General features: G+C 44.0%; 1 protein-coding gene across 3 annotated transcripts; it reads right to left on the bottom strand.

The window, feature by feature from the left end:
* Positions 1–22,534, bottom strand: CASC3 (CASC3 exon junction complex subunit). 3 transcript variants are annotated; one of them, XM_037033244.1, is made up of 14 exons: positions 22,190–22,533; positions 21,806–21,833; positions 21,426–21,463; positions 9,181–9,339; positions 8,951–9,090; positions 8,244–8,420; positions 7,411–8,096; positions 5,173–5,237; positions 4,558–4,672; positions 4,223–4,321; positions 3,785–3,999; positions 2,816–2,938; positions 2,584–2,647; positions 1–1,615 (listed from the first exon to the last, which is right to left on the bottom strand). In XM_037033244.1, exons 1-13 carry the CDS (start codon positions 22,418–22,420, stop codon positions 2,624–2,626), a joined length of 2,100 nt encoding a protein of 699 aa, XP_036889139.1. In that variant the 5' UTR covers positions 22,421–22,533; the 3' UTR covers positions 1–1,615; positions 2,584–2,623. The 3 variants fall into 3 exon arrangements, with proteins under 3 accessions (XP_036889139.1, XP_036889138.1, XP_036889140.1); XM_037033243.1 differs by having other exon boundaries at positions 1–1,610; XM_037033245.1 differs by lacking the exons at positions 1–1,615; positions 2,584–2,647; positions 2,816–2,938 and adding an exon at positions 2,956–3,517 and having other exon boundaries at positions 3,755–3,999; positions 22,190–22,534.
* Between the last annotated feature and the right edge of the window lie 494 nt (positions 22,535–23,028).

Below are 23,028 nucleotides of genomic sequence, written 5' to 3'. Positions count from 1 at the left end.
CAAGTTTACAGTCTAAATTTTATTATCTTCAAGTCACAATACCCATCACAAATGTGTACCCTTTAAAATAGTAATAACACACATGGAGGAATTCTTGCAACAAAACACAGCGAACCAACAGAGACAACTGACTGTCACAGTGTCTTAAGGTCTGGGAATCCGGGCATGCTGCCCACAGGCTTGAGGAGACATTGTCAGGTTTAAGGCAAAGGGAACAGCCTACAAAAGGCACAACCATCAGCTGCCTCTGGGAGAATCTCTTAGTTATTTCCTCTTTCAGGGTTACAGCTTGAGTGCCTCTCCTCCCTCCCCACACACCTGTGACTCGGAGTGGTCAGGCCAGCTGCTTGAGAGAACAGAAACAGTGACACAACTGGGGGAGAGACACAGCTGCCACCTTCTCCCTTAGGTTCGGTAGAAGGACAGAGACAGTGGCCAAGCACCCCAGCAGACACAAGTGTGGCAATAACAGTAATCTCTTCCACAGAGGCAGCAGGAGAGTGGTTCAGTGCCATGAATAAGGAGGAAAAAAGCCCTTGCTGCAAAAGTGACTGGCTTCCTTGGGCCTTAAGCCCAGGTGCGGTATCTTCTTCTGTTGCAAGGCCAGGGGCAGAACTTGTTACTACCTTGAAAATAAGGTAGTAACATCTATGACGCTTGCGGCGGAAAAGACATGAATAAAAAAGAACGAGTGGACTGCTCGCTGGATAGTATTTGCCTCTAGAGAGATGCATTGGTCCATAGCAACCGGAAAAGGGAGCGTGACAGGAGGGATGGGAGTAAAAGCAGGGCCCTCTAATCCCACTTACCTCAAAGACGGAGCCCCTAAGAACTCTGTGAACGCACACCCCTAAGGCGCAAAGACTCTCACTCCACCCTCCCTTTCTCACAAAAACACTTGATTCGCCATCTCTTCCTACTGTAGAGACTGCTCTCAGCAGAGGCCGGAAGTCCACCAAGTCCAAAAGAAAGGCTCCTACCACAGACTCTGAGCTTTGAGGAGTTAAGAGAATCCAAGTAAATAACAACAAAGGCCAACCAAAAGTGAAAGGCCAGATCTGTAGATTTGGTGGGAAAAGACCAGCTCAGCTGGTAAATTCTTAATTATCTGGGTTTCAGGGAAGAACCAAAAGGGAACCAGAGAAGCTAGTAAACCAGAAAAATAAACTTGTCTCATTTAAAGGCAGAGAGAGAGTCAGAGGAAAAAAAAGAGAAACTAAGGAATATTAACTTAAGAATAACAAGCCAGGCTTTAAAAAACAAACGTCTTAGAAAACAAAACAAACAGGAAGGAGCTTCCCTGGGAGAAGACATAGTCTCCCAGGACAAAGTGAAGAAGAGCCGAAAACCTGGGCTTCTAGATGTAGACGTGGAAGTCCGGGCAGTCTGGGCCTCTGCTCCTCCGAGCACGGCTAACTCAAGTGAAGAGTGGAAATGAGTGGAAGTCCGCTGTGTCTCCCTTTCTCCTTGTAACAGACCTTATCCTCAGAGGAAGGCAAGGGTCCTCTTCATTCAGCTGCTCCCTGGTAGGAGCCGCCCTCCATCTTTGAAGCCCTCCTGGTAGTGAACAGCTGGCTGTATGTCTCTTCTTTCCTGGGTCCTCACCTCTGCTGTTCTGACAGCGGTGGGGAAAAGGGAAGAACCACCAAAGCGTGAGCGGACCTTCCAGTTATTGACAAGTCGTTTGCAAAAAAGCCACATTTTAAACAATGTGTTTTAAAGTAATGTCCCTAAAAAAACAAAACTCCCATGGTCTTTCTCCTCCTTGACCTTAGAATTGGCTCTGCTATAAGACCTCAATTTTTGAAAATACGTAACTTTTTATTTTTCAATTACAGCTTACATTCAGTATTATTTTGCATTGTTTCAGGTGTTCAGCACAGTGGTCAGACAATCACATACTTTATACAGCATAGCGTTCCCCCTGATATTCTAGTGCCCACCCGGCGCCACACGCAGTTGTTATCACTGCAGTGACCATGTTCCCTGTGCCGCACCAAACTCCCCACGACTGTTCTGCGACTTCCGACCTGTACTTGTAAGTTCCCTGACCTTTTTCATCCAGTGCCCCAGGCCCCTCCCCCCTCTGGCAACCATCAGTCTGCTCTCTGTATCTATGTGTCTGTTTCAATTTTGTTTGTTTGCTTATTTTGTTCTTTAGATTCCACATATAAATGAAATCATATGGTATTTGTCCTTTTCTGACTTATTTCACTTAGCATAATACCCTCTAGGTCCATCCATGCTGTTGCAAATACTAAATTTTTTTTTTATGGCTGAACACCTCAAATTTAGATTTCCTTTTCTCTTAGTAAAAAATGCCCTCCTGTATTTTTTCCTTGCAGCCTCCCAAATGAAATTCTGTCAAGTTAACAATGGTTTCTACTTCAATCCTGATCAATGCAATCTCAAAACAAAGAAACTGGCAAATTCTGGGACTCCTTTAAGCCTCCTCCCCCACCACAAAATAACTCATGATGACAACTTAGAGCATTAATGAGGCAACTGTTTGTTAAGCAAGGAAGTAAGCATGAGCATTGGTTTTAAAAATATTGTAACAGGCATAGTAAGTTGTACACTTACTTTTATATCATGTTAGATTTAAAATATTCAGAAACTCCTATTAACTGGAACCCCTGCTTACAACCTGAAATAATAAAGTTAGAATTTGTTATCAGGTCATTTAAAACAAAACAAATAAAATGAAAAGATGTTTCCATAGAAACACACCCAGAACAGGAGAAAAACCTTCTGAAGAAAAAGAAAACCCACTGATGTAAGACGTGGCCTGAAGTACAGGAAGCAGCTCTCATACCTCAGGTGGTGGGGGCTTGATGGTGACAGGCTGGGGAGTCCTCCGGGGTGGGGAGGGCTTTGGCTGCACCTGCTGCTGGGCAGGGTTGTAGTAAGTCACTCCTCCATATACCTGTGACGGGGCCTGGGTACCCCAATAAGACAGAACTGAAAGTTAGGAATTCATCTAAACTATGATGAACCAAAAACGTAATTCAGGCACAAAAACAGAAGAACTGGGGAATTTATAATTTTTTAAACCTCTAAGCTGCCCTCCTTAAAAATAAAATGATTCCTTATTTCTGTCTTCGTATGTCCTAATTACACTCTGGTTCCTGCTTCTTCAAAGCACGGCCTAGCGTCCTCTAATTCTGATCATCAGCTGACAAATGGCTGAGCTCAGCAGTGACACCCTGGATATAAGATGAGTTCAACCCACTCGTAGTTCAGTGGCAGAGGGAGAGGTAGGACTGCATATAGAATAGTTTCTTTATGCAGCTGAATAAATAGCCACCTAAGACATACCTAACACTTAAATGAAACACCATTAAAAAAACGAAAGAGAGTAAGTAGATAATGGGTATTACATAAGCTGCATTTCCAGCTCCTGACCACCAAGAGGCGTCCTGCAGCCACATGCAAATCAGAGGCATTGAAATGTTCTCTCAAATTTCTTAAGCATTCTCCCCATACCACATTCCTGTTCCATTTCAAGAATGTATACCTATAGCCCTGGCTGGCGTAGCTTAGTGGATTGAGCTCGGGCCTGTGAACCAGACGATTGCGGTTCGATTCCCAGTCAGGGCACATGCCTGGGTTGCAGGCCGGTTCCTTGCAGGCTAACTACCAGCACGGGAGGCACAAAAGGCAACCATACATTGATGTTTCTCTCCCTCTCTCCTTCCCCTCTAAAAATAAATAAATAAGTAAAATCTTAAAAAAAAAAAAAAAGAATGTATACCTATAAAAATCTGCTCATTAGCCATCTCACCTGTGTATTAGGATATAGATGAGGAGGTGGTGGGGGAGGCAGTGTCCCTGGAGCATAAGGGTAACTGGGATTACCAAAATTCATTACTCCTGGAGCAGAGAAGTAAGTAGGAGCAAGCAACTGCTGAGGTGGTGGCTGTCCTGGAGACATGGAAACTGGTGGAGGATAGAGGCCTGGATTGGGCAGGGGCGCTGGTGTCTGATGGGGATGTAAACCTGAATAATAAGAATAAAACAGAAGTTGAAATAGAAAATATCAGCGTTTCCAGTATAAACAGGCTCAGGATGAAAGTCCTCAGGAGGGACCCAAGAAGTTTGTTGCCCAGGCAGTCAGAGTGGCCGGTCTCATAGGCAAGCAGCACAGAGCTCAGGAGGAGGGCAAGTACCCCACACACCTACTCATGTACTGGAAGCATACAAGGATAGGTGCAACGCTTACCTGGGTGGGGAAGGTGCATTTCTGGCTGCACAATCACGCCCTGAGGAGGCAGTGGGGCAGGGCTGTCACCATGGGTATAGATTGGTCCCTGGAACTGCACTGTAGGATATCACATTGGGATTCTCATAAATTCTCAGTCTTCATATCACATGGACAAATCTCCCTGTCCCCCAAACCCTTTAAGAGAATGTTCTCAATTTTCCATGTGAAGAAAACAGCAACCAGACAATAACCACTGTGAGAAGTCAGAACAGAAATTCAGGAGGCAGGAGGCTGGTCTCTTAGTTTGCTTCAAAGTGCCAAAAAAATACCCCAAGTATGAGAGGAAAACTCACGTGGATCATAGTAATGTCCCTCCATGATACTGATATGCACAGGAGGGGCGGGGGGCTCGGGCACAGGTCTCTGCCGTTGAGATGAATAGCGTTTGGCTCGCCCACCCTGCACACCCTGAAATAAAGAAACAGGCCTGAGCGAGAAGACTTCCAGATGGCCGACTCCCATTCAAGTCCCCACCCTCCTTTAGGTGGGACTTTGCATGTGGCATGTCTTTAAAAAATATTTGCAAAATGAATTGAAAAATCAGTGAAAAACATTAAGATTTGAACCTAAACCCTCTGCATTTCTGAGACCCAAATTAAACAAAACATGAGTAACTGGGAAACTGGCTGCAAAAGCTACTACACACACACACACCTAGGCCAGTGTGACTCAGTGGACTGAGTGCTGGCCTGTGAACCAAAAAGTCACAGGTTCAATTCCTGGTCGGGGCACAACCTGGGTTGTGGGCCAGGTCCCCAATTGAGGGTGTGTGAGAGGCAACACATCACGTGATGTTTCTCTCCCTCTCTTTCTCCCTTCCTTCCCCTCTCTAGAAACGTGAACAAATAAATCCTTAAAAAAAAAGCTATTACATGCACCCCCCGTCTACAGCTTTCCCCCTTCCGTACCATTTCTTCCATCCGGTTGAACTGAGGTGGAGGTCCTGCTCCCATGTGTATGTGGTTGTGCATTCCTGCAACAAACCAAAAAAGTCAGCCCTGCAGAGCAGACAAAAGTGAGACTCAAAGATATCGTCAAGAAAACGACAGGCTGAAGAATCCAACACAGTAAATGGCTTTCTGCTTTTAAAATAACGAAATCCTGCCCTGGCAGGTGTGGCTACTGGATTGAATGCTGGCCTCCAAACCGAAAGGCTACTGGTTCGATTACCAATCAGGGCACATGCCTGTGTTGAAGGCCTGGTTTGTGGCTGGGGATGTGTGAGAGGCAACCAATCCACATTTCTCACACTGATGTTTCTCTACCCTTCTCCCTCTTCCTCTCTAAAAATAAATACATAAAATCTTTAAATAAAAAATTTTTTAGCCCTGGCTGGTGTACTTCAGTGGACTGAGCACCCACCTACGAACTAAAGGGTCACTGGTTCTATTCCCAGTCAGGGCACATGCCTGGGTTGCTGGCCAGGTCAGGTCCCCAGTAAGGGGCACATGAGAGGCATGAAAGAGTGATGTTTCTCTCCCTCTCCCTCTGTCTTAAATAAATAAATAAATAACATCTTTAGAAAAAAATTTTAATTAAAAAAAACCCAAAAAACTAACAAAATCCCTTTTAAACTATCTCTGCTTCCTGCCAGTGCCACCACGTGGAAATCTGCCTCCACTGCCCATCACCTTAATATAGCAATAAAGCCTTTGAACATGAAAAAAATTATTTCAGTGAGAAAATATAAATTCAGTATTGCCCACCAAATGCTTTCCTGTACAGAATCCCTTGTAGGTCACAATTAGCACATTACATTATCAACCACAGGAAAAAAAAAAATCTCAGCCCAAGAGTTTCTGAGCACCAACTGGACAGTGAGAGATGTTCTGTAAATCTACCTGATTATTTCTGGCCACTGAGTTTGGGAAGAGATCCCCCTCTAGCTGAAAATGACTCAGAAGGAAAAAATTTACATTCTAGAGACTGTCTTCCGACGATAACAAGTAGCATGGGTAGAAGGGCATGCTCCTCGACTCAAAGAGCAGCGCCAGGGGCAGTTTAGGCTGCCCTGGTTTTTGCTGTTTAAAAACCACACACACCAGAGAAGGATGCTGCAACTCTGTCTGCAGGAGGATTTCCAACCTTTAAATTCAAATGAGATTTCAGAAACTAAGGAAAAGATCCCCTTATCTAGGTGGTTGGAGGAAGACTGAAGATGGGCAAAATGAGTGGTAGATAGGTTCTAGTCTCTAGAACTATTCTGTCCAATATATCTACTAGTCACATGTGTGGCTATTTAAATTTCAATTATTAAAATTTAAAGTCAGTCCTGGCTGATGTAGCTCAGTGGATAGAGCGCTGGCCTGCACACCAAAAAGTCACTGGTTCAACTCCCAGTCAGCACACATGCCTGGGTTGCATGCCAGGTCCCCAAATGAGGGTGTAAGAGAGGCAACCAATTAATGTTTCTCTCCCTCTCTTTCTCCCTCCTTCCCCCTCTCTAAAAATTAAAATCTTTAAAAATAAATAAATGTAAAAAAATAGAATGAAAAGGTCACCGGTTCGATTCCCAGTCAGGACACATGCCTGGGTTGCAGGCCAGGTCCCCAGTTCGGGGCATGTGAAAGGCAACCATACACTGATGTTTCTCTCCCTCTCTTTCTCCTTCCCTTCCCCTGTCTAAAAATAAATAAATAAAATCTTTTAAAAAAAGGAATGGAATGAAAAGTTCAGTTACTCAGACACTTGGCTATGTTACAAGTACTCAAAAGCACCACCACTGCAGAAAGTTCTTTTGGGTAGCCTGGCTCTAGAACATTAAGGAAATGAGAAAGACTCTCCTCTCAAAGAGATTAGAAGATTCTCATCCAAATTCAAATGAATGAGTTTCTGCCTTCAAACTTAAACCATGAGTTCAAATAATGAAAACATTGCCACCTTCTTCTTCCACTTTTCTACAGAGTGAGTGGTAATGGATCCTGTACCCAGGAGCTCATTACTGATGACTAACCAGTTCACAGTGGCAAACTAGTGGGTTAGTCTTAGGTAACAGATAAAACTGCTCTGAGGTCCTTGGATCAATATGCCTAGGAATTTACCTGTTTTTTTGTTAGACACCACATCCCTGAGAGACGTAAGTCCCGTGCTCCCAAACCCAATGATGCAAAGAAAAAAAATCTACTTACTAACCCTAAGGTACCTACCCCGAAGTTCACGTGGTGGCAGGAATGAAGGTTGTCCTGGATTCCAATTCTGGTCTGCTATGTTTAGTTGGGCCACATCTTGCTCAAGTCCACCTGTGGTAGAATCCACTGGAGCTTCCCAGTTCCCAGTCTTAGCAGGTGGAGGAGGAGCAGTTTCTGGGACTTGAGGTGCTGGGGTCAGCCCCTCAGGGGGAGGGGGCACCTCCTCTGCAACCTTGACCGCATCTCCAGCTTTGATTCTGGTTCTTCTCGCCCGGGAATAGGATTTCTTCTCAACAGGCCTGTCAGGGGGTGGTGGTGCAGTGTCAGGAGCAGGAGCTGGGATCTCTGAGGCTGCCTCTTCCTTCTCAGGACTGCCAAGCACTTGAGCATCTGCTTCTGGAGATGGATCTCGTACAGGAGTCTGTTCCAGACGTCGTGACCGGTGACTACTCTCATGTTTAACAGTCTCACCGGACCGGCCACCATGCTGCCCACCAGCCTCCAGAGGCCTAAATCCAGCACGACCTTCCTTGAAGCCCCCAGATCGAGAGTAATTCCTGGGAGCAGACATGCGGCCAGTACCTGCAGCTTTCCTGTTGATAAATGTCCTTGGTGGTAGAGTACCCCCAGGACCCTGGTGGCGATAAGGCTTGTTTGGCCGCTCACCAGTCCAGTTTGGATCTCTTTGTGGAGGACTTCCAAACCTGAATAAATGGAACAGAAAGGTCTTAAACTGAGGGTCAGGAAGACTTCCCATATTTCTCACCCATTCAATCACTTGCTGGAGTGGTACTTTAAAAAGCAGAGTTCTTTCTAAAATACCAATAGTCTAGATTCCCAAATTTCCTCACCTAGGTTTCCGGATTCTTCGGGGTTTAATGTCATCAGGATTGTGAGCTGAGCGGATGTCATATCCATAAAGAGCAATGAGCTCCTGTCGGGACTTCGGGGCCTGTTCATCTTCTCGGAACTTGTCATGCTCCCAGCGACCCTCATCTTTCCACAGTTTTCGCTGACGCCCCTTGGGTCTGGATAAAACCAGGAAAAAGTGTCTTAGATAGGCAGAATCTGTCAAGTAAAGATGTTTATGAAACAAACAGGGTTGGACAGGGAAACAAAAGGAACTTCATGTAGTCTCTCCATCTTCCCTGGTGGACTGTACAAAACAGGTCTATGAAAAGCAAGAGTGAATCTTAACACCTCAGGGCCTACCGGGCTCAAGTGCAACAGGAACAGAAATAAGGAAAGATTTCACTTCAAACTACTCAGCCCCTTGAAAACATCTCTTTCCCGTAAGGCAGCCTATGCAAGTACTTTGTATCGCAGAGGCTTTGGGCCTCAGGTTAAGAAAGGCAGCGGCAGTGTAGGTGTGGATCCTAGCTGCTGCACCAACAGTTACCAAATACTCTAAGCCCCGCTTTCCTCATTTGTCCAAGAGGTAACACTAACCTTAAAAATGTTGAGTGGTAAGCAAAACACAGGTAAAGCACTTAGCAAAGCACCCAGAATACACGAAACACTAAACACACACCAAACAGCAGCAGCAAGTGGCTACTACCTGACTTCCTCCTCCTGAGTTTGCCCTCGAAGGTCGTGCTCAAAGAAGAGCCCTTTCCGCGGTATGTACGCTGGGTTCTTCCGGTCTTCGTCATCATCCAAGTGCTTGGGTACTTTGTTCTCCACAGGCTCTGTGCTCTCCTGAAGGACAGACAAAGGCTTCCTTACTCCCTCCAAAGTCGAGAGCCCCTCTTCTGGTCCCCAAAATGGAGGCCTTTGGTGGGTACTGACCTGTCCATCCCCACTCTGCCTCTCTCCTGTCACAGTGCCTTTGGAGTCGGGCTTTTCTTCTCCCTTCTCTTCTTTTGCTGAAGAATTTGCCGCATCATTGGCTTCTGATTTCAACTCTACTTTGGAGTTTTCTTCTTCACTGTACTCCCCTTCTTCGCCCTGAAAAAAGTCTCCCTGTCAACTATGGAGGTAAGATCTGAAAGGTGCATTTTAAAGTTTTCCATTCTTTAGAAAAACATTTTCTAAGGAATTTAAGAATTAAAAGCAAACACATTGCCCTGGCTGGTGTGGCTCAGTTGATTTCAAGTTGCCCAGCAAACCGAAAGGTTGTGGGTTCAATTCCGGGTCAGGGCATATGCCTGGGTTGCAGATTCAGTGCCCAGTCAGAGTATGTGCAAAAGGCAACTGATCTGTTTCTCTCTCTCATCAATGTTTCTCTCCCTCTCTTTCTCCCTCCTTTCCCCTCTCTCTAGAATCAATACAAAACCAAAAAAGGGGGGGGGCAAACACACCAATATTCTTACTAAATTTTCTAGAGGATATTCTTACTGAAATTTCTAGAAGATAAGGGCACTGTGAAAACAAAATCATATAAAATACATTCACATGTACAGCTCCATATAAGCTTTCCAGGAAGATATGCAATTAAACGGTAAGTGACCGTCTCTGGGGAAGGAGCCCAGGGAACATGGATGGCAGTAAAGTGTCTTACATACAGAAAGCGCTTCGTCTCTGCTGATAGTTTCTCTCCTGCTCCATGAATTGTCTCTTAAACAGGCAGTGCCTAATAAGTATGCTGTAACTCAAGTTGTGAATTTTCTCATCTCAAAATAGCTTAGAACAGAGATCCTAACCCAACAGTTTAAATTAGGTGAACCCCTTTTTAGAATCTAAGCTTTTCATGGCTCTCTTTGAGACAGAGGCTCAGTAGTTCCACTAAGAAAACATATAATGACAAAACAACTACTATATATTCAGCAACACTTTAAACTTACGTTTAGTTTCATTGATTTTTACATACTCAAATATGTAAAGGTGAGAGATGTACAGTCAGTCTACAGATAATGGGACCTGAGCTAGTGGATTCGCAAACCTCCCCCAACTCTGATTTCCCAAGGCACTATTAGCCCTCAAGTTGGAAAACAGTGGCTCACATTTTTGATGTCTATGATATGCACACTAAATTTTCTGCAGCATGAGATCCCCTTAATGGGTAACTCTGTCCAAAATTACATAATCATAAAATTTGGACTTGGGAAACCTTAGAGAACAAGTTAAAAATTCCATCTTAGTAACAAAACAAAACAAAAATTAAAGCCCAAGTGCTGTCCCTCAAGCCCTGGCTGGTGTAGCTCAGGGGATTGAGCGTGGGGCTGCGAACCACAGGATCGCAGTTCGATTCCCAGTCAGGGCACATGCCTAGGTTGCAGGCCAGGACCCGGCGGGGGACTCACGAGAGGCAACCATACATTGATGTTTCTCTCCCTCTCTCCTTCCTTTCCTCTCTGAAGATAAATAAATAAAATCTTTAAAAAAAAAAAAAAGGAAACCCAAGTGCTCTCTCTCTTCTCCACCATCTTTCCCCCTCCTGACACATCAAGATTATATAATCCTGCTTGTGACAGAGAAAGTGGGGGTCTGTCCACACACAGGAGGGCCCTGAGGCCATAGGAGTCACTAGAAAGGGTCAGGTAATAGGGGTGCAGCTAATTCTAGGCAGAGAAAAGGGGCAGCTAAGGCTCATGCTAAGAAGATGAGAGTTACTCTTATCTTCTTGTCCTCCCAGGATTTGGAACTAAGGCAAAGCTGTAAATTAGGGGGGTGGGTTTAGAGAATTGTTAGAACACAAAGACATGAGTTCAAGGGCAGGTGGTCTGGTCCCACTGCTGGGTTAACACGTCATGGTATGAAGATACCTCTGCCACCTGTTGAATATGTATGTAACTGCTCTTATTCTCCCACTGGGTCCGACACTTGACCCAAACCAGACCTTTTTGTAACTCTAACCCAGGCTGGCCTCAGGAGTCTGATCAGAGACTCACTGAGAGACTCCTGATGAAGAAACTCTAGGTGGTTTCTGCCCTTTCTTCAAATAGAGCTAAATCAGCCTGATTATCCAGATAAGCCAATTCCCCCCTGTCAGCCTCTGGGTATTTTGGTCTCCAGGTATTTTGGGTTAGATTATCAGAGAGGTGATAGTGGTACAAACCCTACAGAACTGAGGAAGACCGACGAATGCACACTGTGAGAATTGAGCCTTTCCCCAGTGCTTCTTAACTACCAACTGCCCTTGAGTCTTCCCATTTTGCCTCAATCATAAGTTTTCCCTCCTCTTGAGATGGTAATCATGTAGTTCTTTCCTTGATCCTATTTTCCCTGCTAGTTCTGCAGCAGAAATTGCAAGAACATTACTTGTTGTGTATATGTGACCTTAATTCATCACACACCCACACACACTGACCAACTCAAACATCTTAAAGTAGTATCAGCACAAATAATGAGAAAGTTTGTTTTTATGCTCTATCTCTTCTAATCTAGTAGTGAAATGTAAAATGAGGCAACTCTTTTATTCCAAATGAGAAACAAATTTTGTTTCCAGGGCAGGACAGAAAGGTACAAATGACATAGTGCTGAGGCTATTCCAAATCAGAGTCAAAGTCTGGTCTAACTGAAGCGAAAGTGCTACCCCAGCCCTGACCTGGTGGCTCAGCTGATTGGAGTGTTACCTTGAACACCAAAAAGTTGCAGGTTCAATCCCCAATAGGACACGTACAGGAGGCAAGTGATTGATGTTCTCTCTCTCAAATCAATAAACATATCCTCAGATGAGAATTTGCAAAAAAAAGTGCTATCCTAAGATCCTCACGCTGTTTTGGCTGAGGGCTGACATCAAAACTCTTTTCTGTCCCTGGCTGGTGTGACTCAGTGGATTGAGCACCAGTCTTTGAACCAAAAGGTTGCAGTTTGATTCCAGGTCAGGCAGGGTACACGCCTGCATTGTGGGCCAGGTCCCAGGTTGAGGACACATGATAGGCAACTGAACGATATTTTTCTCCTTAAAATCTTTAAAAACAAACAAACAAGAAACCCTTTTCCAGAGACAAACTCCCCTACTGCTGATTCTACCACATCAGTGTACACTGTTCGCAACCCCAAAGCCTAACTCTCCCATGAAGCAACTGCTTCCCTAGCTCAATTCTCACTGTAGAGGTTTTAGCTCATCCTTCCACTCCCACATATTTCAGAATAAAGGGTGGACTTCCAGCCAAGATGGAGGCATAGGAGTTGGTGTCTTCCTTGTTTTCTATCTCTTCCAGATCCAACTCCTCCAGCCTCATTTTGAACTCCTGCTCCTCTGGGGGCTCGCTCCTGTCACCTGGCTTTACCTCTATGCCCCTGCCTGGGCCCACCCTGCCATTCACTTGAAGCCTTCAGCAATGAGTTCACATTCTTCACCTCCACTTCAGACATCCATTCCCATGGCCACACTCCAGAACAGTCTTACCTGTGTGGATGAAAAAGGGGTTCTATGGAAAGTAACCTCACAGGGTGAAATGATCATAAATTCCTAAGGGCAGATCATGGTGGGTATTCACACCTCAGATCTGTAACTTCTTTAGTAAATTGGTACTGCTGTGCAGGTTTTAAACTAAACCCGATCCATATTTTAAATCTTAAATTTAAATACCCTAGACTTTGGCCCTGGCTGGTGTAGCTCAGCAGATTGCGTGCGGGCCTGTGAACCAAACAACCGCAGTTCGATTCCCAGTCAGGGCACATGCCTGGGTTGCAAGCCAGTTTCCAGCAGGGGGCACATGAGAGGCAACCATACTCTGATATTTTTCTCCCTCTCTCTCCTTCCCTTCCCCTCTAAAAATAAATAAGTAAATAAATAAATCATTAAAAATAAATAAATACCCTAGACTTTGGTCAAAACTGCCACATTTAAAAGAATGAAGTTAGATCCTTATCTCACTCCATATACAAAAAGTAACTAAAAAAAACCTAAATGTAAAAACTAAAACTATGAAACTCTTTGAAGAAAGCATAGGAGTTAACCTTCACAATTTTGGATTTGGCATGGATTCGGCAAAGCCTTCTTAGACACAACATCAAAAGCACAAGCAACAAAAGAAAAAACATATATTGAATTTCAAAATTAAAACCTTACACTACTGAGAAAATGAAAAGATAACTCGCAGAATAGGAAAGTATTTGCAAACCATATATCCAATAAGGAACTTACATCTAAAATATATTTTAAAAGCCCTGGCTGGTGTAGCTCAGTGGATTGAGCACGAGCCTGCGAACCAGAGGATCGCGGTTAGATTCCCAGTCAGGGCACATGCCTGGGTTGCAGGCCAGTTCCCAGCAGGGGACTCACGAGAGGCAACCATACATTGATATTTCTCTCCTTCCCTTCCCCTCTAAAGAGAAATAAATAAAATCTTTTTTTAAAAAAAGATAAAATATATTAAAGAACCCTCACAACTTAACAATACAAAGACAACCCCATTTAAAAATGGACAAAGTATCTGAATCACCATTTTTCCAAGAAGTAGCAAATTGGCTGATAAGCACAAGAAAAAAGTGCTCAACATCATTAGTCATCCCACAAATGTTAATTAAAATGAGATACCATTTCACATCTACTAAGATGGCTAGAATAAAAAATCGAGAAAGCCTGCTGGTTAGAGTGTCGTCTCATACACTGAAAGGTCACAGGTTCAATTCCTGAATGGGGCACACACCCAGGTTGCAGGTTCTGTCCCCAGCTGGACCATGTATGGGAGTCAACCAACCAATGTTTCTCTCTCTCTCTCTCTCGTGCTCTCCCCTCACCCCTAAAAATCAACAAGCACGTCCTTTGGTGAGGATTTAAAAAAATCAAGACAATAACAAGTGCTACTTAATATGTGGAGAAATTAGATTCCCTATACACTGCTTTTGGGAATGTAAACTGGTACAGCTACTTTGGAAAACAGTTTGACAGTTCCTCAAACAATTCAGGATTACCATACGACTCAGCAATTCCATTCCTAGGTACACACCCAAGAGAAATGTAAACGTATGTCCACACAAAAGCTTGCACAGTAATAACAAAAAATTAGAAACCTGAATGTGTCAGTGGATGAATGAGTAAACAAAATGTGGCATATCCATACAATGGAATCTTATTCAACCAGAAAAAGGAATGCAGTACTTACTGATCGATATATGCTACAATTTGGAAACATGCTAAGTGAACGAAGCCAGCCACAAGAGGAAATGGAAGCCACAAAATGGAAGCCATTCCATTCATATAAGATTCCAGAATAGGGAAATCTCTAGACACAGAAAGTAGACTTGTGGTTGCTTAGGGCTGGGAGCGATGCAGATGGAAAACTGGGGTGGGGGTGGTACTCAAAAAGAATACAGGGCAGGGGTGGTATTCTCAGAAAGAATGCAGGGTTTCTTTCTGAGGTGATGAAAATGTTCTGAAACCGTAGTGATGGCCACATATACCTGTGAATATACTAAAAAACACAGAATTGTATATTTAAATGGATAACTTGCATAGCATGTCGGTAAAGCAATTTAAAAAATCCTATTATTCCTCTTCTTACCCAGTTTTTCCCTTACCCTCTCACCTACAACTCAAGATACTCACTTCCTTGACTTTCCCACTTTCTCCCCATCAATCAGTCCTTTCCCACATTCACTTCCTCTCTTTAGATTCCCTGGCCAATTCACCGCAATCACTACTAACAACATTTTCAATTCACGAGCCACTCCCATGTGCCCGAGATAGGACCAACATCTTCTTTCTCTAGGCCTATGACCAGACTACTGGACCATCACTAAACGGAGTTTAAAAAAAACTTCACTCATCAGCCCTGGCTGGTGTGGCTCAGTGGATTGAGTGTTGGCCTGCAAACCAACAGATTGCTGGTTCCATCGATTCCCAGTCAGGGCCCATGCAGGGGTTGCAGGCCAGGTCCCCAGTTGGGGGTGTGTGTGATGCAACCTATCAATGTTTCTCTTGCATATCAATACTTCTAGCCCTCTTTCTCACTCCCTTTCCCTCTAAAAAATAAATTTAAAAATTTTTTAAATTGTTTAAAAAGTGGAACCAACCAATGCCTCTCTCTCTCTCTAAAATCAAATTAAAACAAAATAATCCAACAAACACATCACCAAACTCTCTCTTACCCTTACAGGCTTCTTTCCAGCTATCTCTCTAGACTCCCCTTATAGTCAAGATTCTTTAAAAAATTTTCTGGCCCTGGCTGGCGTAGCTCAGTGAATTGAGCGCGGGCCTGCGAACCACACAATCGCGGTTCGATTCCCAGTCAGGGCACATGCCTGGGTTGCAGGCCAGTTCCCAGGAGGGGACACGTGAGAGGCAACCATACATTGATACTTCTCTCCTTCCCTTCCCCTCTAAAGATAAATAAATAAAATCTTTAAAAAAAAAAGACCAAGCCTCAAAAAAAAATTTTTTTTCTTGACATAACCTTGGCTGGGTAGGTCAGTAGATTAGAGCATCATCCTGATATACCAAGGTTGTGGGTTCAATGCCCAGTGAAGGCACATACAAGAGTCAACCAATGAATGCATAAATAAATGAACAACAAATTGATTATCTCTCTCTCGAAAATCAATTAATAAATAAAGGCTTTTGTAATTTTTAAAAAAATTTTATTTATCTTTTAGAGAGGAAGGGAAGGAGAGAAGGAGAGAAATATCAATGTATGGTTTCCTCTCGTGAGTCCCCTGCTGGGAACTGGCCTGCAACCCAGGCATGTGCCCTGACTGGGAATCGAACTGCGATCGTGTTGTTCGCAGGCCTAAGTTCGATCCACTGAGCTACAACAGCCAGGGCAATAAATAAAATTTTTTAATATTAAATTTATTTTTAGAGAGAGAAGAAGGGAGGGAGGAAGAGAGAGAAACAGCAACCTGAGAGAGAAATACCAACTGATTGACTCTCTTACGGTACCTGCAACTCAGGCATGTGTCCTGACCAGGAATTGAACCAGTGACTTTTACTTTGTGAAATAACGACCAACCAACTGAGCCAGACAGGTGCAGGCAATAAATAAAATTTTTAAAAAATAATTTTTTTCTTAAAGGATTCTGAGAAAATGAAAGTAGCATAATTTTTTATCTCTTTAAATCTCCACATGAAATGAGGGCATCTAGACAGCAAAATCAATACCCTTCTGGCAACATTTACAATAAAACTAGGTTACAAGGTATCCCCAACACCTAAAACATATGCACAAAACAACAAAGAACCAACAGCCGCGACACCTGTATCAGACTGGTGTCGGTGCCAGAGAAAGCAGAGAAGTAAATGGATCTGAGAACAGGAGAACGCTGAAATAATCAACAGGTACTCAATGGAAAGCAGCACCGACACAATCGAAACTAGGAGGTGATTACTGCCTCGGGAGCACACAAGCATAAGGATCCTGCAATAAGGAGGTCTGACTGGGGCTAGAGAAGTCTAATCCCCACCGAACCTTGCAACTGTCCTGGTCACCATGGCTCCTTTCTAGGATGGGGTCCCACACTGAAGAGAAACTGTTGAGATGAGAATCATATTGAACAGAAGAGGGATCAAAGAAATGAAGGAGGCCCTGGCCAGGCAGCTTAGTTGGTCAGAGCATGGTTCCGATATGCTAAGGTTGTGGGTTTGATCCCCAGTCAGGGTACTTATAAGGGTCAACCAATGTAAGTGCATGAGTAAGTGGAACAACAAATCAATGTTTCTCTCTCCCCCCCCCCTCTAAAATCAACAAAACATATTTAAAAAAACAAAGAGCACTGGCTGGTGTGGCTCAGTTGGATGGAGTGTCATCCCATAAACTGAAAGGTTCTGGATTCGATGTCCAGTCAGGGCATATACAAGAGACAACGATGTTTCTGTCTTGTGTAAATGTTTCTCTCCCTCTCTCTCCCCCTCCCTTCCCCTCTCTCTAAAAATCAATAAGTATGTTCTCCCATGAAGACTAAAAAAAAGTAATGAACGAAAGACTAAAACAAATTAATAAGAGGAATAAAAGCAGGAAATTCAAAAATCAAGTCACCTTATATTCCTTAACACTACAGGAAAATAACAGAAGAGGGAGCTCTGTGAAGTTAGAAAAAGCTATTCTGAGCCACTTCTAAGAGATCAAAAAAACTAATTTTACATAAAACTAACAGAAAAACATCGAGGTCAAACCCCCTATAAAATTATCATGAGAAAAAAAGTAGAATAGCATTCCTACAGACAATAAAAGCATGCCAGAAAGACATGAACACGTATCAAAATTATAACTTCTATTTCAAAATGAGCTAAAAGACATTAAGAAAATTATATAAGGTATGAAAGAACAGTTGGAATTAGCAAAACTCGAAACAACTCAGGAAGGTATTAAAGGGGAAAAAAACATTTCAAATAGAGGCTAACTACAAGGAACACTAAAGTTAATAAACCCAAAAATCCAAAAAAGCCTTGGCAGAGTAGCCCAGTTGGTTGGAGCACCATCCCAACTCACCAAGGTTGCAGGTTCAATCCCCAGTAAGGATACATACAAGAATCAACCAAAGAATGCCTAAATAAGTGCAACAACAACTGATGCTTCTCTCTCTAAAATCAATAAAAAAGAAATAAAGAAAAAAGATAAAATGGACTAGAAAGAGTTACATAGTGAAGACAGACAAAGAATATCTAGGAGCCCCATGACATATTGCAGAATAGCAGATCTTGTATCTGCAAACACTGACCCAGACTGACCAGTACCAAGAAAATTCTAATAGAATTACTGGACCTTAAATCCTCAATATATATAGATAAAACTGCAAGTGACTTGTAAGGGAAAGAAAATTAGGTGATCGATCATCAGTTTTGCTCAAGATAAAATCTTTGAGCCCTGGCTGGTGTAGCTCAGTGGATTGAGCGCGGGCCTGCGAACCAGAGGATCGCAGTTCGATTCCCAGTCAGGGCACATGCTTGGGTTGCAAGCCAGTTCCTGGCAGGGGACACACGATACATTGTGTGTCCCTGGCAGAGGCAACCATACATTGATATTTCTCTCCCTCTCTCCTCCCCTTCCCCTCTAAAGATAAATATATAAAATCTTAAAAAAAAAAGATAAAAGCCCTGGCTGGTGTAGCTCAGTGGATTGAGCACGAGCCTGCGAACCAGAGGATCGCGGTTCGATTCCCAGTCAGGGCACATGCCTGGGTTGCAGGCCAGTTCCCAGCAGGGGACTCACGAGAGGCAACCATACATTGACATTTCTCTCCTTCCCTTCCTCTCTAAAGATAAATAAATTAAATTTTAAAAAATAGGAAAGAGTAAGCTAGAGTATCTAAGTATATACAGTTAGTAACAAAAAAGAAATGCAAGCATATAATAGATTATGAGAAATCAAGATATCAGATCTCATTCTCTGATCTTAAATCCCACTGGGCTTTCTGTGAAGATGACAAAAAAATTTTAAAGATATTTAAAAGTTTATTTATCTTTAGAGGGGAAAGGAAGGAGAGAGGGAGAGAAGTATCAATGTATGGTTGCCTCTCTGCTTCCCCTGCTGGGAACTGGCCTGCAATCCAGGCATGTGCCCTAACTGGGAATCAAACCAAGGTTGTTTGGTTCGAAGGCCTGTGCTCAACCCACTGAGCTATACCAGCCAGGGCTTGATGAAAACTTTTTTATCTGCTGTCCTATACAGCAGCCAGCAGCCAGCAGCCATATATGGATAATGAGTATATAAAATATAGCTATTAAGAGAGAGGAACTGAAGTTTTAACTCAAGTTTAACGAATTTAAATAGCCACATTCAGCTGGTAGCTAACCGAGAGTTCCTCAATCTCAAAAAATCTAAAACTTAACCCACCACTGTCCCTTCTGAAACCTCCCCTCCTATGGTCTCACTCTCAGTAGATACCACCATTCATCAAGCTGAGCATCCCTCTGACTCCTTCTTAATTCAGGCTTCACATTCAAGAAGTTCTGTTAATACCATCTAAATATCTCTCCAATCTGTCTATAGTTTGCAAGTCCCACTGCCATGTCCCTTCTTTAGGGTACCATCAAGTCCCTTGGACCATCCTAATAACCCTTTAACAGCTTTCCCTGCCTTCAATCCTGCCTCACCTGCAATTCATCATTCACACTTAAACCTTCAGTAGTTGTTCTTTCCTATTAGGATAACATTCAAACTCACTTACATACAGAATGATTGTATAAATTCAGTATCACCAAGTCTCACTAAACACTCCATACTGGCTGCAGTCTTTCCAATGTTTCCATTCTCCAGTGACTACCGTTCCATCCCTCACTCCAAAATCTCTCATATCCCTTTATACTCTTTGCAGATAACTTGACCACTGACTCGAGAGAAAAATAAGTCACTTCACCACACACTACATTCTATCAATTCCATAACCTACATAACTTTCGGTTCTGTCCACTTCTATTTCACCTCCATCATTCCACTCCACGCCACACTTACCACTCCCCTGGACTTCCACAACACCTTTCTTAACTAGCTTTTCTGTCTCCAACCTTGTTGCCCTCAGATCAAGTCCCCCCATCACAGATAAAGACAACTGCTATAAAAATAATAATTCTCAAATGATACTGTGCATAAGCATCAACCTGGGATCTTGTTAAAGAACGAACGTCTGCGTTTCCCTCCCTCTGCAATGCCTCAGGAGGACTAGCCACTAGGCTTTCTGATGCAAGTGTTCCTTGGATTTGACAAACTCAGCTTCAAAGTTTGTCTAAACACTCATATCTGTTTCAAAGCTTGTTATCTTTTTCGTTTCCTTAGAATAAATTAAGATTGGGACTCAGACTTATCATTTACTACCAGTCATACTAAACTTTTCACATCCCGCCCACTCATCATGCAGTCCATCCCTTCTCAGCCTCTTCCCAGACACTGTTCCTTCCCTCTGCTTAGAACACTGCGCCTGGCTATCTCCCGCTCACCCTTCAAGTCTCCATTTTAACATCCCATCCTCTAAGCACTTCCAAACAACCTCAGCTCAGTTAGTTGCCCCTGCTCTGCACTCCCGAAGCATCTTATGCTTCCAATACCATGCCCTTAACAAACACTACTGTAATTATCTCCTTAACTGCCATTTCCCTCTGATCCAGAATAGAAATTCCATGAGGGTAGAAAAACCATGTCTATCTGGCACTCAATGCCTATATAGCTCCCAGCACAGAGCAAGTACAAGTAAGCCCTTCACTAATTTGCCTTTATGTATCCATCCAGTTCCAACAGTGTTCTAGCCACATCAAACTACTTTCAAGTTTCCAAACAGTTAACCTTCTCTCCTGCCTCTGGGCTTTCATGCCTGTTGTTCCCTCTAACTCCCATCTATTCTTTTCTGACTGACTAAGATGCATTCGGTATCCAGCAACTGACACCTGGCTTAACCCTATTCTCCAGCAGAATGTTCCCATTCAATTCCTATGACTGCCTGAGTGTCTGATCTCCTTATTCATAAAAATGCTAAATTTAGGAATTTTGTTGGTGTTCATGGTTGCATCTTAATACAACTATCTGGTAAGTAGTGATGGTTCTATAAAATTTACAGAACGAACCTCTGATCCACAATCCAATTCTTCTTGTATATAACTCCATAGCCAAAATCCACAACTCAAGACTCTATTCTCAAGAAATAGCCATTCTGATGGCATCTCTAGTAGTTTTACCGATCAAAACAAGTAAGTTCATAAAAGCTTGGCTTAAGGAAATTTTTTACCTAAAGACAGAGAGAAAACTCCCATCAATAAACTGAGGGACATTTCTAACACAAACCAGTTAGAATCCTACTGAGGGCTTCCGACACACAGAAAAAAATACCCAACTGGCTGTCTTCACTATAGAAGCAGCATAAAATGAACTGTCATATGCCCTGTGAAGGGCTTCAGGAATGTCCTCATTCTCTTATGTAGAATCTTCTTTTCTTCAGATTGGGTGAACACTAACTACTAACAACATAACACAGGTGGCCTGAAGAGTTGTGGCCTGAAGAGTTATGCACCAAGTTTCCTTCACTCTAACCGAACTACACTTTTCGTAAGCTTTTCAAAAGCATAAATGAAAAATGCACAAGGAGTAACAAGTAGGTCATGGTACTTCTGAACCACAGGCATATACACGTCTTTCAAATGCACTTTCAAAAGAAAAAATACATTATGTATAAAACATCTTCCAACCTACACCAAAGGAAAAAGAAGCGATCACACTCACTTCTGAGTCTTCTGCACTTTCATAATCCGAGAGAACAGCTGAAAGAAAACAGAAATGTGTAAAGAAAAAAGTAACAAATTATTATAATTACATTTCCTGACTGTGTGCTGTAAGTCAGGCTAAAATTCTCATTTAATTCTGATATCAGCAACCTATGAAGTGGATAAAATTATAGTCCCCAGTTACACACGCGAAACAGGCTCAACGAGTGACTTGCCTAACTAAGATCATCCTGCTAAAAACTATGTTCTTTAGTACCATGCCACAGAGACCCACTCTGCAGCACCGCCCCCAAAGCCACAAAAGCAGCAGAGGATGTCAACTACTGGAAATAGGTGACCTAGGTGTTTGGGCAAAAAACTCACGATGATGCTACTCACCATCGCCCTCGATGCCATCTTCACTCTCCTGAAGGAAAGAAGTCATGGGTTAGTTTTGTAATTTCCAGAGGGTGAAGAGCTGAAGACTCAACACCAAATGATTAAAAAGGGAAATGAGGAATGGCACATCTTTACCAAGTAGCCTCCAAGGGAGATACGGTCCCTAGTTTCTGGATAAAACATTCGCTGTCCACCCGCGGCGGCTCTGCACTCCTCCTGGAAACCCCCAGGCCCTCCTCTTCCCTCGGAGCTCCGGACGGAAACTACCCTGGGATAACCGTGCTCCTCATCTACCGCCAGCTCTCAGCCCCCCCTCCTCACCTACACCACGCCCCCAGGCCCGCAAGCCACCCGGCCCGGCCCACCCCGCCGGCGCGCACTCACACACTCAGACTCTTCAGCGCTCCTGGCACCCCCGCTCTCCACCCGCCGCAGATGAAGGGCCCCAGCTCGGCCTCCGCGCTGGGAAGGTAGAGAGCCGCTGCCGCTGCCTCCAGCACTACTGCTGCAGCCCCCGCCGCCCCGCGCCAGGGAACCGCCGCTGTCTGAGCCGGAAGCACCAGACTCTTCGTCCTCTGTGTCCTGCGAAGCTCGCTGCCGCCGCCGGTCCGCCATCTTACGGAGAACGGCCGTAACCAGCTAGTTCCTTACGTACGACCGTCGCAGGGGCTGCTGGGAGGCTAGAAAGCTAGTCCCGGCAGGCTTCACTTACGGCACTGTTGCTTCGCGTTTCGGGAGCTAGGCGGCTGGGGGCGGGTCTGGCGCCCTGCGGCACGTTTGCGGACGAGCGGGATTACGTCATCTCGGTTACGCGGGGGCGGGGGGGTGCGTGGCGTGCCCCCTGACTTCCTCCGGGCAGGCTCCGGGCGAGGGGATCTGCGTTTGGGCAGCCGCCTTAGGCTCCTCGCCCGGCCATCTTGGGTTTTCCGAGTGGAAGGCGTCGACCTGTCACAGCGTCACTGCGGCATTGGAGCTGTTCATGGTTTTATTTTTCCATTTCTGGTTTCTGCCTACGTTTGAGGCAAGTCATTTTACTGAAGTTGTTCAGTAAAATCACGAGTCAAGGTGAACCGTTCAAGTCGTGCTGCATCAGATTTGCCACACCGTCCCATTTTTAGCTAAAGGGGGACGGAAAAACCAGTTGTCTGCACTGAAGCCTGAGGACTTAAGTGTCGAAACATTTTCCCCTTTCCTTTTCCTCTTCTCGCTTCATGTGTCTTCCC

The sequence above is a fragment of the Sturnira hondurensis genome, unplaced genomic scaffold (assembly GCF_014824575.4).
Source record: "Sturnira hondurensis isolate 20B ecotype Veracruz unplaced genomic scaffold, ASM1482457v3 Scaffold0021632, whole genome shotgun sequence".
NCBI classification, from domain to species: Eukaryota; Metazoa; Chordata; class Mammalia; order Chiroptera; family Phyllostomidae; genus Sturnira; species Sturnira hondurensis.
The sequence above is the reverse complement of the archived record's forward strand: the minus strand, read 5'-3'. Positions and strand labels throughout refer to the sequence as shown.